Source organism: Oncorhynchus clarkii, chromosome 5, assembly GCF_045791955.1.
Source record: "Oncorhynchus clarkii lewisi isolate Uvic-CL-2024 chromosome 5, UVic_Ocla_1.0, whole genome shotgun sequence".
Lineage (NCBI taxonomy): Eukaryota > Metazoa > Chordata > Actinopteri > Salmoniformes > Salmonidae > Oncorhynchus > Oncorhynchus clarkii.
The window spans coordinates 82,798,469-82,816,935 of NC_092151.1; the positions used below are offsets into that span (position 1 = coordinate 82,798,469).

An 18,467-nucleotide genomic window follows, 5' to 3' on the forward strand; every position below is an offset into this window, starting at 1 on the left:
GCCTTAGCTCGAACAATACCTGCCAGTCTGCACAGCGCGATATCAACCCAGAGCATATCGGCTTCTCTCTACCAATCACCGGATTCCTGCCGCTCTGGATCATTACATCGGATCATCGCAGGTAGCTAGCTGCAAACGAGTGGCCCATGTTAGCTAACACCTCTGTCCAGAAGCAAGCACCAGCTAGCCTTGAGCTAGCCTCGAGCTAGGCCCATATACCAGCTAATTCTAGGGCTACAACACCTCCTTTGCCAATTGGCCTGGACCCTTTATTGTCGACACGAAGCCCGCCGATCCATCACGACTGGACTGCCGACGTGGTCTCAACAGGCTATTCAGTTACATTGTCGCCGAAGAACCATCTACTAGCCCCGGCTAGGCCCGCTGTGTCCCCTGCTCGCCTAGCGTAGTAGTGACTACCGAACAGCACCCTGACTCACCTATTGCTGCTCTTTTGACCCTATGATCATTCTAACAGTCCCACTATGCCCATTCATCGCCATTTACCCATTGTTTTCTTAGCTCTCCTGATCAACACCTGTGTTTGCTTAATGCCTCTCTCTAATGTCAATATGCCTTGTCTACTGCTGTCTTGGCTAGTTCTTATATCAAGATAGCTGATGTTCTGAAAGAGCTGCAAAATCTGGACCCCTACAAATCAGCTGGGCTAGACAATCTGAACCCTCTCTTTCTAATATTATCCACCGCAATTGTTGCAACCCCTATTACTAGCCTGTTCAACCTCTCTTTCATATTGTCTGAGATCCGTAAAGATTGGAAAGCTGCCACGGGCATCCCCCTCTTCAAAGGGGGAGACACTCTAGACCCAAACTTTTACATACCTCTATCTATCTTACCCTGCCTTTCTAAAGTCTTCGAAAGCCAAGTTAACAAACAGATCACCGACCATTTTGAATCCCACTGTACCTTCTCTGCTATGCAATCTGGTTCCCGAGCGGGTCATGGGTGCACTTCAGCCACGCTCAAGGCCCTAAATGATATCATAACCGTCATCAATAAAAGATATGTACAGCCGTCTTCATTGACCTGGTCAAGGCTTTCGACTCTGTCAATCACTGCATTCTTTTCGGCAGACTCAACAGCCTTGTTTTCTCAAATGACTGGTTCCCCAACTACTTCAGTGTGTCAAATCGCAGGGCCTGTTGTCCGGACCTCTGACAGTCTCTATGGGGATGCCACAGGGTTCAATTCTCGGGCCGACGCTTTTCTCTGTATACATCAATGATGTCGCTCTTGCTGCTGGTGATTCTCTGATCCATCTCTAAGCAGACGACACCATTCTGTATACTTCTGGCCCTTCTTTGGACACTGTGTTAACAAACATCCAGACAACTTCAATGCCATACAACACTCCTTCCTTGTCCTCCAAGTGCTCTTAAATGCAAGTAGAACTAAATGCATGCTCTTCAACCGATTGCTGCCCGCACCTGGCCTCCCGTCTAGTATCACTACTCTGGACAGTTCTGACTTAGAATATCTGGACAAGTACAAATACCTAGGTGTCTGGTGAGACTATAAACTCTCCTTCCAGACTCACATTAAGCATCTCACATTAAGCATCATACCCTCGTAATACTGACCATCCCACCAAATTTTGACTTTGGCGATGTCACTTACAAATTAGCCTCCAACACTCTACTCAGCAAATTGGATGCAGTCTATCACAGTGCCATCCGTTTTGTCACCAAAGCCCCATATACTACCCACCACTGCGACCTGTATGCTCTCGTAGGCTGGCCCTCGCTTCATAATCGCCGCCAAACCCACTGGCTCCACGTCATCTATAAGTTTTTGCTAGGTACATCCCCGCCTTATCTCAGCTCACTGGTCACCATAGCAGCACCCGCTCGTAGCACACGCTCAGCAGGTATATTTCACTGGTTATCCCCAAAGCCAACTCCTCATTTGGCCACCATTCCTTCCAGTTCTCTGCTGCCAATGACTGGAATGAATTGCAAAAATCACTGAAGCTGGAGTCTTATATCTCCCTCACTAACTTTAAGCATCAGCTGTCAGAGCAGCTTAGCAATCATTGCACCTGAACACAGTCCATCTGCAAATAGTCCACCCAACTACCTCATCCCCATATTGTTTTTATTTTCTTCTTCATTGCACCCCAGTATCTCTACTTGCACATTCATCTTCTGCACATCTATCACCCCAGTGTTTAATTGCTCAATTTTAATTATTTCACCACTATGGCCTATTTATTGCCTTACCTCCCTTACTACATTTGCACACACTGTATATAGATTTTCTATTGTATTATTGACTGTACGTTTGTTTATCCCATGTGTAACTCTGGGTTGCTTGTGTTGCAGTGCTTTGCTTTATCTTGGCCAGGTCGCGGTTGTAAATGAGAACTTGTTCTCAACTGGCCTACCTGGTTAAATAAAGGTGAAATAAAAATAATAATAATAATAAAAAATCAAAAGGAATCAAGACTCAAAGGTTTTACTGAATGTGTGTGTATGTGTGTGTGTGTGTGTGTGTGTGTGTGTGTGTGTGTGTGTGTGTGTGTGTGTAAGAGAGGGAGAAACTGGCAGACTAAGGCAGTAACTCAGTGGAATCCAGGAAACAGGAAAACGTCAGTGGGGAGATCCTGAGAGGAGGACGAGGAGTAGGAGGAGGAGGAGGAAGAGGAGCAGAAGGAGGAGAAGGAAGCGGAGAAGGAAAAGTAGGAGGAGGATCAGGTAGAGGAGGAGGGATGAGGGATTAGGGAGGGGGGAGAGCAGGAGGAGGAGAAGTGAGGAGGGAGGAGGAGGAAGAGGAGGAGGGAGAGGAGCAGTGGAAGATATTTTCATTGCTAATCAAGAGATGCTAGCTTTCTTTGAAAAAGTTTTTCCCCTTGCTCAGGGATCTGCTCAGAAATTCGCTCAGGGTTCTGCTCAGGGATCTGTTCCGAGATTTGTTCAGGGGTCTTAGTCACAAAGTCTGTTTTATTGATTTGGCAGAACAAGAGGGAACATAACTCAGCCAGTGGTTTAAACACACACACGCACATGCACATGCACACGCACACGCACAACCAGTGTTTTGAATTTAAAATTAGGCTTCTATAGTGTGTTGTCACAGCAGGTTCAACGTGGTCGTAAAAACTGAAGTAAAAACTTTTTTTTTTACTGAAAACATCTCTGGGGGCATGCAAAACAGAAAATAGTCAAGAATGCAAACTGGTAAAAACTCTGACATCAAAGCCGTAACACAGCTATTTTAGAATGAGTCGCACATGTATGACGTATGACGTTGACACCTTTCACCTTGGTCACGGGTCAAATTGAACAGACAATAACTTATTTAGAAAAGCGTGTTATAAATGTGGGGAGGAAGGGGTAACACATGGTGACTGACGTTTACCTTTGTAGCTTTTGTATTTTTAACATGTTCACATGGAAACACGTAGGAAAAAGCATCAAGGATTCAGTGATCATAACATAATCAAATGTTATTAGCATTGTCTAAAATGGGGATCCAAACAGTGACATTGGTGACCATTATCTTTATGCCTAAACTGTAAACCACATAATACTGGATGTATTTTGAAGAATACTGTTTACATTTTCCTTACACATTTTCATTATCCTGGTGTCAGAAAGTGTCTGTGGTTTACTAGCTTTACCATCGCTCGGAATCAGCCAAAAGGTTGCTTTGTCCGTCCATCCATAGAGGCCTTGGAAAATACAGAGACTGAGCGAGTTAACCTGCCTCACAGTGCTCATGTCTGAGTTCATGTGCTTATGTGCTCTCCTAAACCTGGTCCTCTCTTTCCTAAACTAGTTGTCTATGCAGCCTGGGAACTAGTTATACATGCAGCCTGAGGACTAGTTGTGTATGCAGTCTGGGAACTAGTTGTGTATGCAGACTGGGGACTAGTTGTGTATGCAGACTGGGAAATAGTTGTGTATGCAGACTGGGAACTAGTTGTCTATGCAGCCTGGGAACTAGTTGTGTATGCAGCCTGGGGACTAGTTGTGTATGCAGACTGGGGACTAGTTGTGCATGCAGTCTGGGAACTAGTTGTGTATGCAGACTGGGGACTAGTTGTGTATGCAGACTGGGGAATAGTTGTGTATGCAGACTGGGAACTAGTTGTCTATGCAGCCTGGGAACTAGTTGTGTATGCAGCCTGGGGACTAGTTGTGTATGCAGACTGGGGACTAGTTGTGCATGCAGCCTGGGGACTAGTTGTGTATGCAGCCTGGGGACTAGTTATGTATGCAGACTGGAGACTAGTTCTGTATGCAGACTGGGGACTAGTTGTGTATGCAGCCTGGGAACTAGTTGTGTATGCAGACTGGGGACTAGTTGTCTATGCAGCCTGGGGACTAGCTGTGTATGCAGACTGGGGACTAGTTGTCTATGCAGCCTGGGAACTAGTTGTGTATGCAGACTGGGGACTAGTTGTGTATGCAGCCTGGGGACTAGTTGTGTATGCAGACTCGTGACTAGTTGTGTATGCAGCCTGGGGACTAGTTGTGTATGCAGACTGGGGACTAGTTGTGTATGCAGCCTGGGGACTAGTTGTGTATGCAGACTCGTGACTAGTTGTGTATGCAGCCTGGGGACTAGTTGTGTATGCAGACTTGTGACTAGTTGTGTATGCAGACTGGGGACTAGTTGTGTATGCATACTGGGGACTAGTTGTGTATGCAGATTGGGGACTAGTTGTGTATGCAGCCTGGGGACTAGTTGTGTATGCAGACTGGGGACTAGTTGTGTATGCAGCCTGGGGACTAGTTGTGTATGCAGACTGGAGACTAGTTCTGTATGCAGACTGGGGACTAGTTGTGTATGCAGCCTGGGGACTAGTTGTGTATGCAGACTGGGAACTAGTTGTGTATGCAGCCTGGGGACTAGTTGTGTATGCAGACTGGAGACTAGTTCTGTATGCAGACTGGGGACTAGTTGTGTATGCAGCCTGGGGACTAGTTGTGTATGCAAAACTGGGGACTAGTTGTGTATGCAGACTGGGGACAAGTTGTGTATGCAGCCTGGGGACTAGCTGTGTAGGCATCCCAAATGGCACCCTATTCCCTATTTAGTGCATTGCTTTTGACTAGGGCCTGTAGTGCATTAAATAGGGAAAACGGTACCATTTGGGATGCAGGCTAACAATAGATCTCTCCTTCCTCTTCTCTTCTCTCCCTTCTTTTTCTCTCCTTTCCTTTCCTTTTCTCTTCTCTCCCTCCTTTTCCTCACCTCACTTCTCCTCTAATCTAATCTACTCTACTCTACTCTACTCTACTCTACTCTACTCTCCTCTCGCTAGCTGCACAGAAAAGAGAATCGATGTCCTTGACATTCTTTGCCTGGGGTAATATTAGCCAGGATTCCAAGCTGTCTCATTATGTGAAGACAAGCTGCCCTGGCCCAGCCCTTAGTCAGTCACTGAGCATTCTGCTCTGTTCTGCATTCCTCCTCCTCTTCTTCTTATGATGGATTGATCCTGCTGTGTAGTGGTGGTGTAGTGGTGGTGGTGGTGGGGTCTACAATGATATAGAGACAGAATAATAGCATAAAGTAGCAGTCAAAAGTTTGGACACACCTACTCATTCAAGGGTTTTTCTTTATTTTACTATTTTCTATATTGTAGAATAATAATGAAGACATCAAAACTATGAAAAAACACATGTGGAATCATGTAGTAACCAATCAATCACAGACAGTGTCACCAGCAAAGCACCCCTACACCATAACACCTCCTCCTCCATGCTTCACGGTGGGAACCACACATGCTGTCACGCCCTGGCCTTAGTATTCTGTGTTTTCTTTATTATTTTGGTTAGGCCAGGGTGTGACATGGGTGATTTATGTGTTTTGTCTTATCTAGTGGTTTTGTAGATTAATGGGGTTGTGTTCAGTTTAGTGTTCTAGGTAAGTCTATGGTTGCCTGGAGGGGTTCTCAATCAGAGGCAGGTGTTTATCGTTGTCTCTGATTGGGAACCATATTTAGGCAGCCATATTCTTTGGGTATTTTGTGGGTGGTTGTTTCCTGTCTCTGTGTTCTCTGCACCAGTTAGGACTGTTTCGGTTTTGCCACGTTTTCTTATGTTGTATTTGTATAGAGTTTACGTTTTCGTCTTTATTAAAGATGCTTAACAATAACCACGCTGCATTTTAATCCTCCTCTCCTTCCCAGGAAGAAAACCGTTACACATGCTGAGATAATTTTTTCACCTACTCTGCGTCTCACAAAGACCCAGGGGTTGGAACCAAAAATCTAAAATTTGGACTCATCAGACCAAAGGACAGACTTCCACCGGTCTAATGTCCATTGCTCGTGTTTCTTGGCCCAAGCAAGTCTCTTCTTATTATTGGTGTCCTTTAGTAGTGGTTTCTTTGCAGTAATTCAACCACGAAGGCCTGATTCACGTAGTTTCCTCTGAACAGTTGATGTTGAGATGTGCAGTTAGTTGTCGATTTCTGAGGCTGGTAACTCTAATGAAATTATCCTCTGCAGCAGAGGTAACTCTGGGTTTTCCTTTCCTCTGGCAGTCCTCATGAGAGCCAGTTTCATCATAGCGCTTGATGGTTTTTGCGACTGCACTTGAAGAAAGTTCTTAAAACGTTCCACATTGACTGACCTTCATGTCTTAAAGTAATGATGGACTGTCGTTTCTCTTTCCTTATTTGAGCTGTTCTTACCATAAAATGGACTTGGTCTTTTACCAAATAGGGCTATCTTCTGTATACCACCCCTACCTTGTCACAGCACAACTGATTGACTCAAAAAAATTAAAGAAGGAAAGAAATTCCACAAATTAACTTTTAACAAGGCACACCTGTTAATTGAAATGCATTTCATGTGACTACCTCATGAAGCTGGTTGAGAGAATGCCAAAAGTGTGCAAAGCTGTCATCAAGGCAAAGGGTGGCTACTTTGAAGAATCTCAAATATAAAATATATTTTGATTTGTTTAACACTTTTTTGGTTACTAATTGATTCCATATGTGTTATTTCATAGTTTTGATGTTTCACTATTATTCTACAATGTAAAAAAATTGTAAAATAAAGAAAACGCCTTGAATGAGTAGGTGTGTCCAAACTTCTGACTGGTACTTTACTATCGATGGTGGTAAAGGACTTGACTGCCTGGGTTTAGCCTGAATTGAGCCTGACTCAGGGGAGGGGAGCTGGGTATAGGCCTGCCTCAGGAGGAGTGGAGCTGGGGTTAGGCCTGCCTCAGGAGGAGTGGAGCTGAGCTGGGGTTAGGCCTGCCTCAGGAGGAGTGGAGCTGGAGCTGGGGGGGGGGGCTGCCTCAGGAGGATAGGATGAGTGGAGCTGGAGCTCAGGAGGATGGAGCTGGGAGGCCTGCCACAGGAGGAGTGGAGCTGGGGGGGGGTTGCCTCAGGAGGATGAGTGGAGCTGGGGATAGGCCTGCCTCAGGAGGAGTGGAGCTGGGGATAGGCCTGCCTCAGGAGGAGGAGTGGAGCTGGGGATAGGCCTGCCTCAGGAGGAGGAGTGGAGCTGGGGATAGGCCTGCCTCAGGAGGAGTGGAGCTGGGGATAGGCCTGCCTCAGGAGGAGTGGAGCTGGGGATAGGCCTGCCTCAGGAGGAGGAGTGGAGCTGGGGATAGGCCTGCCTCAGGAGGAGGAGTGGAGCCAATTTATATTGGAAGCATATGGAATATATCTGTCGTGTCCTCTGTAATATCCCTGTCTTCTGCAATATACCTGTACATGTTGAGTGGCCAGACTGTTTAATTCAAGTTGAGTGTCAGCCAGGGGGGAAAGTAAGGTGACACGGTCTGGTAAGGCGTCCCGGCAAAATAAATAGTGGGCGTACGTTGTATAGGTAAAGCGTGAGCCCATCATAATTAATACAACATTCCATAGGCTATGACACCATTCATTACCATTACTGCATGTCAGCTGTATGAAAACCAGGTGCTCTACTCTCCAAATTGCGTTGTAGTTTGAGGAGAACACTTACATTTTGTGAAGGCGGAGGTGAGGTGCCGAGACCGAGGCGTGAGTGGACAACAGTGGATGCATCAATTCAGGCTACAAGTGTAGGCCTAATGATAATCACAGAATGTCATTACAATTCACACAGGTGTTTTTTAACAGCTGTCTCTTTCCATTCATCTAATTAAAGGTGCACGGTGCACTGTTGGGTATTTTGTGAGTGAACGAATGTGCGTTGGTCGCCTACAGGAGCGCTTTTGTTAAGTGATTGTTTGACAATCCGATGAAATCATCATGACTGGTTGTGTTTAGGCCACATTAAAAGGCCTAGGCGGTGTGTCCATAAGGCTAGGGGAAGCTAAGCTTTCCCCAAAGTAAATATAATTAAATTGCCAAAATGATATACCCTAATTATCTTATTCCTGTCTATACAGAAATAAACACAATCATTCAAAATAGGCTACAACACCAAAAAGCATGAGGATCATTAGCTTACATTTGCTTTTTTTGCTGAGGATTGTTTTAAGTCACATCCTAAATTTAAATCCTACAGTCGGAAGGCCCCACAATTTGTCCAGCACACTGCAAATACCAAAAAGATAAATGTTGAGTTGTGACTGTCAGTAAAAAGCAGAGACCCAGCCAGGCATATCACAGTATTTAAAAATACAATAGAGGAAAAACTATTTGGAAAGCAAATGGCTTTTGCTGTAAAGAGACGACAATGAAAAGACTCCAATCTGTCTTTTAGTTATATTAACTTAATTGAGCGAACAGTAGCCTCTCTCATTGGCTCCAGCAGAGAACATGAGCCACATCCCCGGTGAGTCTGCATATTCACTGTCCTCATTACTGGGTCAGTGCCACTTCTGTTTGTTTTTGGACAATCATTTCCTCCTCCAGGTTAAATGGGCGTAATATTGTATGTCTCCCCTTTTCGTAGGCCCATTATATGGATCAGACAACATCGTTTTTATTGATCTTTTTGTCAGTATCAGCAGAGTAGGCTATCCTGTAATTTTTGTAGCAGGCCTATTTTTTTAAATGCATGCTGGGTGTCCAGTACAGGTAAGAAATTACATCACCTCTGGTGTCAGCCAAGGTCTTGCACCATAATAATATCCTTAGCAGATGTAAGCCTAGTAGTTTCTGTTTGCTTGTTTTTACCTTATTACTGTAACGTGTGTTGAGACCCACGCCACGTGAAACTAGTTTTGAACTTGATTGACAGCAGTTCCTCCTCCATTGGACAATAACACCGACAGCTAAACATACAACTCTGACTGAACTTGTTGTTGCTCTGCAACGGTCATAGGAGGGGAGGAGAGAGGAGAAACAGAAATATGTAATCATCCGACCAAGCCTCTCAACCGCTGTCTCTTTTCCTGATACTTATCTGGAATACTGATGGATATCACCTTATCAACTTATCCGCTGCATCTGTCCAGAGAAAGAGCTGTTGCAAACACATTAAAACATTATCTCAGTCTGGTTGACCTTTAGTTTCCCTATTGTCTGCACTTTAATTCATTGGTGTACTTCGTGAGAGAGAAAGAGAGACAGAGAGAAAGAGAAAAACAGAGAGAGAGAGAGAGAGAGAGAGAGAAAGAAAGAAAGAGAGAGAAACAGATTGAGAGAGAGAGAGAGAGAGAAACACAGAGAGAGAGAGAAACACAGATAGAGAATATTTGACCACTGTGACTGACCCAAACTTAAGGAAAGCTTTGACTATGTACAAACTCAGTGAGCATAGCCTTGCTATTGAGAAAGGTAGCCGTAGGCAGACATGGCTCTCAAGAGAAGACATGTTATGTGCACACTGCACACAAAATGAGGTGGAAACTGAGCTGCACTTCCTAACCTCCTGCCAAATGTATGACCATATTAGAGACACATATTTCCCTCAGATTACATAGACCCACAAAGAATTTGAAAACGCATCCAATTTTGATAAACTCCCATATCTATTGGGTGAAATGCCACATTGTGCAATCACAACAGCACAATTTGTGACCTGTTAAACCAGTTAAGAGCAAACACCATTGTAAATACAACCCATATTTATGTTTATTTATTTTCCCTTTTCTAATTTAACTTTGCACGTCGTTACAACACTGTATACAGACAAATGTCTTTATTATTTTGGAACTTTGTGAGTGTAATGTTTACTGTTAATTGTTTTATTGTATATTTCACTTTTGTTTGTTATCTATTTCACTTGCTTTGACAATGTAAAGATATGTTTCCCATGCCAATAAAGCCCTTTGAATTGAATTGAAATGAGAGAGAGACACACACAGGGGAACGTGGGAGAAGGGAAGGAGGCTATTTGGGTTGTCTATACCTGCATTCTAGGACCTGAGGAGCAAGAACAGACATGTAAGGGAGGGTTTAAAAAAAGAATTGGAAGAGGAGAGGAGCTCCCATGTGCAGCTGTCCTTCTGACTCACAGGCAGGCAGACAGACAGACAGACAGACAGACAGACAGACAGACAGACACACCCCCTGGCCTCAGCCGGCTTGTTCACCATTATGTTATTACTCATACATACATGTATACAAACACAGAGCAATAATAACACATATCAAGGAGAATTCCTGTCCTTGATACTAGGGTAATGTCATAAATCACTTATTTTATGTAATATCATTCTGTTGGCATGTTTGAACCCTAAAGCATTGACAACAACTCATCAGAAGTGCTGGCATTCTGCAACTCTGCAACCAAGAGTAACTATTCAGCCACCCTCTCAGAATGTCTGGTGCCAACAAGTGAAATGTCACTTGGTCAAACTAAGACCCGTGTCTATAAAACCCGCACAAGGACCGGTAACAATCAATACTTTTCATAGCGAAACAGTTTCCATTTGAAGAACAAGGCGTTTGTTCATTTTTGTTGACATCACTTTATGATGAGACAACAAATCCATGGCAGCAGAGATGGCTAGTGGATGCGGGGTAGGAATGGGGTTGGTGTATACTGCTAGAATTACAGCTGGAGTTAGGGTGGGGGAGTTGGCGGGGGAGGAGGTGGAGGCTGCTTACCTTGTGCTCGGTAGTCTTCTTCTCCAGACAGTACTGCTGTGCATATTGACAGGAGCAAGAGGAGGGTTCTCCTACAGGGGAAGAACAACATAGTCAAAGAAAATGGGAAACCAAACCAATACGGGATATTCTGGATTTGAGTCAACGGATCCAAGTCAGTGATCCCATTAATCATTAAGAGACAAATGAGACAATAAACATTCTCTATCATAAAGTGGTAACGCATATAAGACGCTCTATGTCTTCACTGAAGACCAAACAACTTATCATATTAATTCATTATAAGAAGTCAATTAAGAAATTATCTTAATGCGCAATCGTCTACAGTAGTCATGAGCACTGGGAAGCAGTGTCCAACACACAAGAATCAGACTGTATACGTCGTAAATCAACTACTACAACTTCAACTACAGATGCATACTAAATGTTTCATCCAACTGGCGACCACATTAGTGTTCTGTCACAGCTAACCTAACATAGGAGGCATAAAATACAGTGCCTTGCGAAAGTATTCGGCCCCCTTGAACTTTGCGACCTTTTGCCACACTTCAAACATAAAGATATAAAACTGTATTTTTTTGTGAAGAATCAACAACAAGTGGGACACAATCATGAAGTGGAACGACATTTATTGGATATTTCAAACTTTTTTAACAAATCAAAAACTGAAAAATTGGCCGTGCAAAATTATTCAGCCCCTTTACTTTCAGTGCAGCAAACTCTCTCCAGAAGTTCAGTGAGGATCTCTGAATGATCCAATGTTGACCTAAATGACTAATGATGATAAATACAATCCACCTGTGTGTAATCAAGTCTCCGTATAAATGCACCTGCACTGTGATAGTCTCAGAGGTCCGTTAAAAGCGCAGAGAGCATCATGAAGAACAAGGAACACACCAGGCAGGTCCGAGATACTGTTGTGAAGAAGTTTAAAGCCGGATTTGGATACAAAAAGATTTCCCAAGCTTTAAACATCCCAAGGAGCACTGTGCAAGCGATAATATTGAAATGGAAGGAGTATCAGACCACTGCAAATCTGGCCGTCCCTCTAAACTTTCAGCTCATACAAGGAGAAGACTGATCAGAGATGCAGCCAAGAGGCCCATGATCACTCTGGATGAACTGCAGAGATCTACAGCTGAGGTGGGAGACTCTGTCCATAGGACAACAATCAGTCGTGTATTGCACAAATCTGGCCTTTATGGAAGAGTGGCAAGAAGAAAGTCATTTCTTAAAGATATCCATAAAAAGTGTCGTTTAAAGTTTGCCACAAGCCACCTGGGAGACACACCAAACATGTGGAAGAAGGTGCTCTGGTCAGATGAAACCAAAATTGAACTTTTTGGCAACAATGCAAAACGTTATGTTTGGCGTAAAAGCAACACAGCTGAACACACCATCCCCACTGTCAAACATGGTGGTGGCAGCATCATGGTTTGGGCCTGCTTTTCTTCAGCAGGGACAGGGAAGAAAACCTGATGGAGTCTGCAAAAGACCTGAGACTGGGACGGAGATTTGTCTTCCAACAAGACAATGATCCAAAACATAAAGCAAAATCTACAATGGAATAGTTAAAAAATAAACATATCCAGGTGTTAGAATGGCCAAGTCAAATCCAATCGAGAATCTGTGGAAAGAACTGAAAACTGCTGTTCACAAATGCTCTCCATCCAACCTCACTGAGCTCGAGCTGTTTTGCAAGGGGGAATGGGAAAAAATGTCAGTCTCTCGATGTGCAAAACTGATAGAGACATACCCCAAGCGACTTACAGCTGTAATCGCAGCAAAAGGTGGCGCTACAAAGTATTAACTTAAGGGGGCTGAATAATTTTGCACGCCCAATTTTTCAGTTTTCGATTTGTTAAAAAAGTTTGAAATATCCAATAAATGTCGTTCCACTTCATGATTGTGTCCCACTTCTTGTTGATTCTTCACAAAAAAATACAGTTTTATATCTTTATGTTTGAAGCCTGAAATGTGGCAAAAGGTCGCAAAGTTCAAGGGGGCCGAATACTTTCGCAAGGCACTGTAAATGCGTGAGCGACATTTATTTATTTCTGGACAAACTGTCAAACTTCTCTTCCACACTGTTCAACCAATCCAGTAAATGTGGAGGAGGAGTTAAGATGGAGTGTCGCCTTGTTAACATCCAAAAGCTGAAGCCGCGTCATAGGCTCTCTTTCCATTTCCCCTGAAAACCGGACGCATCCCCGCTGAGGGAGTGTCACAGCTGATATATACTCTGTTGTCCCTCTGGCTCCTAGTACTCTCTAACTGGAGAAACTAAGGGAAAGTACAACTACAGACCAAGTCCATCCAAACCCCTCATCATCTGTCATGAGTCCAGTATTACCAGTGACAGATGGGAAGGGAGAGCTTGTAACTAACAAGTACTGTACACATCAAGAACAAGAACACTCACGCAGATAGATCACTGATGATGACCGTATGCTTTTTCCTGTTCTCCTCTGGCCTGGTATTGGCCAGTGGCTGTGTGTACTGGACTGATTCTATATCTCCAGGGGAAACCATGAGCCCCCAGGTCCCAGGTAGGGGAAACCATTAGGCTGCGTTTACACAGGCAGCCCAATTATGATATTTTGTCCAATTATCGGCAAAAGAGCTAATATGATTGGTCAAAAGACCAATCAAGCTGCCTGTGTAAACCCAGCCTGAGTGTATTTTAGTCTTAACAATCTCACATAAACATGGGCTTTGTCTCTACATTGACCTACTGGTGGTTCAGGGTGAGTGGGTGACTATGTATCCCCATAGGTACATGAAAATAAAACAGAGGGCCTTGCAGGAGTTCTGTGTGCCAAAATATAAACATGGGGTAAGTTTTTAGACAGGTACGGGTGAATGGTGGGGGGGTTCACCAGAAAATAGCGATGACAAATAGGAGGTCTGGGCTATACAACCAAGACGCCACTGGTTTTCCTAGCTAGGGAGAAGGGCTGCTCTGCCACTGCCAAAACCCCACCATACCCCTCCTCCTGCCTCTACACACATGGACAGGGGGTTCCATTGGAGAACAAACAGTAGTCCCACAAGGGGGATTCCCACTGACTGACCCCACCTCTAGAGGGCACTGCCCACCACAAACTGCTCTGCGTCAACCGTAACTGTATGGAGAGACATAGTGAGTTTACAAACTGTTGATGGGCAGAGATTCAGCCAACTTTACTATAAACAACATCACAGGATTATACCACTCATATCACATATTCCTTTGTAGTATCTCCTTAAAAATGTCAGGTACATCCATCTCTACTGTAGTATGGGTGGCAGCAACACATAAGCCTAGGTAAGATAGGGGAGTTTACCATTCACATTCCAAATAACATGATATCACTTCAAACATATGTTGAAGGATTCTTTCTAGTCTCACCTCTTATAGAACTTCCAATAAGCCACCATGTCAATCATTCTGCTTCTCCATGCTGGAGACATACAATATTTTTCCTTTATTTAACTAGGCAAGTCAGTTAAGAACAAATTATTATTTTCAATGAAATACTAGGAATGGTAATTGCCTGTTCATGAGCAGAATGACAGATGTGTACCTTGTCAACTTGGGGATTTGAACTTGCAACCTCTTGGTTACTAGTCCAAACCACTAGGCTACCCTGCTCTAATCACAAGGCTACATGGCTGGAGATGATTCTCCATGATGGAGACAATATATAAATGGCTGGAGATGATTCTCCATGCTAGAGACAATAGATAAATGGCTGAGGATGATTCTCCATAATGGAGACAATATATAAATGGCTGGAGATGATTCTCCATGATGAAGACAATATATAAATGGATGGAGATTATTCTCCATGATGGAGACAATATATAAATGGCTGAAGATGATTCTCCATAATGGAGACAATATATAAATGGCTGGAGATGATTCTCCATAATGGAGACAATATATAAATGGCTGGAGATGATTCTCCATGATGGATACAATATATAAATGGCTGGAGATGATTCTCCATGATGAAGACAATATATAAATGGCTGGAGATGATTCTCCATGATGGAGACAATATATAAATGGCTGGAGATGATTCTCCATGATGGAGACAATATATAAATGGATGGAGATGATTCTCCATGCTAGAGACAATATATAAATGGCTGAAGATGATTCTCCATGATGGAGACAATATATAAATGGCTGGAGATGATTCTCCATGCTAGAGACAATATATACAGGAGGTGCAGACTAATACAGTACAACCCTTCAGGCAGTAACTATATATTGGACACACTTACATAATAATAATAACATTGATAATTAATGAGACAGAGAGATGAAGTGTGCATTCTGACCAGACAGAATCAATCAGATTGACAAGAAGTACTGCATGTATAATCATAGCTGTCATGGAAAGCGTAGAAAAGATGCCTTTGGCAGTCCGTTCATATCGATGAGAGTAGTGTTCTAACAAAATGAGAATGGTGCCAATTCAAAGAAAGTTTCACCTGAGCACATTTCCATCTTTATTTAACTAGGCATGTAAGTTATGAACAAACTCTTATTTTCTATGATGGCCTAGGAACAGTGGGTTAACTGTCTTGTTCAGGGGAAGAATGACAGATTTTTACCTTGTCAGCTTAGGGATTCGATCTTGCAACCATCCGGTTCCTAGTCCAACGCTCTAACCACTAGGCTACCTGCCGCCCCATTAAGTGATGACATGGGTGAACGTCAAAGAGCTATCGATCTTAAAGCAAACAAACTAATGTCACTGGTGCTCATAATATGACAGTCTGGTATGGTAATCTGAGCTGGTGGAGAGCATTCTCATATCCATTATGACAGTCTGGTATGGTAATCTGAGCTGGTGGAGAGCATCCTCATATTCATTATGACAGTCTGGTATGGTAATCTGAGCTGGTGGAGAGCATCCTCATATCCATTATGACAGTCTGGTATGGTAATCTGAGCTGGTGGAGAGCATCCTCATATCCATTATGACAGTCTGGTATGGTAATCTGAGCTGGTGGAGAGCATCCTCATATCCATTATGACAGTCTGGTATGGTAATCTGAGCTGGTGGAGAGCATCCTCATATTCATTATGACAGTCTGGTATGGTAATCTGAGCTGGTGGAGAACATCCTCATATTCATTATGACAGTCTGGTATGGTAATCTGAGCTGGTGGAGAGCATCCTCATATTCATTATGACAGTCTGGTATAGTAATCTGAGCTGGTGGAGAGCATCCTCATATCCATTATGACAGTCTGGTATGCTAATCTGAGAGTGAGGAGCAAAAGAAAATTGACCTGAATAGTAAACACAGCCAGCAAAGTAATTGGTCAACCACAGGCACATTTGAGCAGTCTGTTCCGCAAGGCAAACAAAAAGAAAGCCCTGGCTGTCATTGGCGAACTCTCACACCCTCTCTACACCCTCAGTTCAAGAGGCTTCCTTCTGGCTGGCGCTTCAGAACTCCCATGGCCAAGAAGAACGTGTTCAAACATGAATTTGTTCCTTGTGCTTTTGGATTACTAAATGCAAAGTAAATTGTGTACTTATCTATCCAGTGCAGTTGGGACAGTGGTTGTTTGTGAGTGAATGTATTAATGTCATCTATGTTGTTAGTGTACTGTATGCAACATGATGGACTGACTGGTTAAAATGTGTATGATGTGAGAATGTATGTATATGTGATCCTTTTAATGGAAGCTGATGCCAAATAAAAGTTTCCATGCTGGAAGGACAATAAAGTTTTATTCTATTCGATTCTATAACACAGCAGAACTGGGCTCAAATGCTATTTGAAATCTTTCCTTGCCTGGAGTGACAGATGGGCAGAGTTTGTGGTTTTGGTCCATAAAACAACGCAAGTTCAATCAGACACATACAGTATGAAGTATTTTAAATAATTTTAAAAACTGTTTGAATCCACGGTCAGTAACTTCAAGGGATAGCGAGCAATAATGACATACAGCAGCATACAGCCAGATCTCTCCTCTCCTGCTGTGTGGCCGCTTTCTGATAGACAAAATAAGGTAAGGGGATATGGTGGTTAGGTATAAGTATAGGGGGTATACAACAGCAAGGGTTTAGCAGCTTGTGTTTGGCCCTGGTTGTTAGATAGAGTGGCAGACGGAGGCAGACATGTTGTTTTTTTCCAGAGAGAGTGAGAGAGAGAGAGAGAGAGAGAGAGAGAGAGAGAGAGAGAGAGAGAGAGAGAGAGAGAGAGAGAGAGAGAGAATGAGAAAGACACAGAGACAGAGAGAGGGGTTAGAGAGAGAGGGGGGGGGGCAGGAAGAGCAGAGAGAGGGAGAGGGGGGAAGAGGGAACAAGAAGGAACACCTGCTCCCCATCAAGATACTGGTGTGAGATTCCAAAGCTGGAAATACAGACATATACCCCCCCCCACACTCCAGGAAGGGAAAAACATATATGCTATATGAATACAATGATTCATATGTAGGAGGATAAAACTGTCATTTATAAGGCCTTAGTAGAGTAGCTGGTTCAGCTTCAAATCTTGGTTGGTTTACGCGTGGAAAAGTGGACTATATACTGTTTATAACACTTAAATCCACATTTAGAGAGCCAATGGCAATGCGAGGTAGATTTTCTGACAGCCTTGTCTCTGTCTCAGTCTCCGGTAGGGCTATTTAAAGCCTCATACACACAGCTCACTGGCTCCAAAACAGACCTGGCTCCTGGGTTCACTACACTACACTTAATGATGACATCAGACAACACAACGTGTCGCATAGTGGGAATTGTGAGAATTTGCCTTAATTGTTTTGCCAGTTTAGTTAAATATGACATGGACCATGCATGTTGAGTGTTTAAACTACTAAAAGCTTGGAGGGTGCCTGGGGTTCAATTCAATTTCAATTCAGTAAGTAAACTGAACTGAATGAATTTAAATGGAATTAACATCAACCCTGGATTTCCGTATACAATTTAGAGGTAAATCCCTGTCTCTGTGACAAGAAGACACTCAGACAGACATGCCTGATGCCTTCCATCCCAGTGGTTTATGGGAACGACTGCTGAAAGCAGAACAAAGCTCCCCAAACACTGCTGTGTTGACCCAGGGAAATGCCACTATGTGAGGAGTGAGTGCCATGTCAAGACTATAAATAATCTGCTGCAGAGTCTGTCCAGTGTCCAGGACACAGAAAGGTCTCCATTTGCACCCTAAATAGGCTTCCAAAATGGGACCCTATGCCCTATATAGTGCACTTTCTTTGACCAGGGGCCACAGGTATTAGTGGACTATATATGGAATAGGGAGCCATTTCAGGCGCAACCTCTTCGGCCAAGGGGGCAGTATTTTGAGGTTTGGATGACAAGCATGTCCAAAATAAACTGCCGGTTACTCAGGCCCAGAAGATAGAATATGCACATGCATAGTGGTATTGGATAGAAAACACTCTAAGGTTTCCAAAACTGTTAACATAATGTCTGTAAATATAACATAACTGATATGGCTGGTGAAAACCTGAGGAAAATCCATCCA

At 43.5% G+C, this 18,467-nt stretch overlaps 1 protein-coding gene across 1 annotated transcript in view; it reads right to left on the minus strand.

The window, feature by feature from the left end:
• LOC139409779 (collagen alpha-1(XXIV) chain) overlaps positions 1-18,467 on the minus strand; it is an 89,489-nt gene that overhangs the window by 62,317 nt on the left and 8,705 nt on the right. The window contains exon 2 of the mRNA XM_071155156.1: positions 10,975-11,045. Coding sequence (XP_071011257.1) covers positions 10,975-11,045 — 71 coding nt within the window. The remainder of the gene's footprint in view (positions 1-10,974; positions 11,046-18,467) is intronic.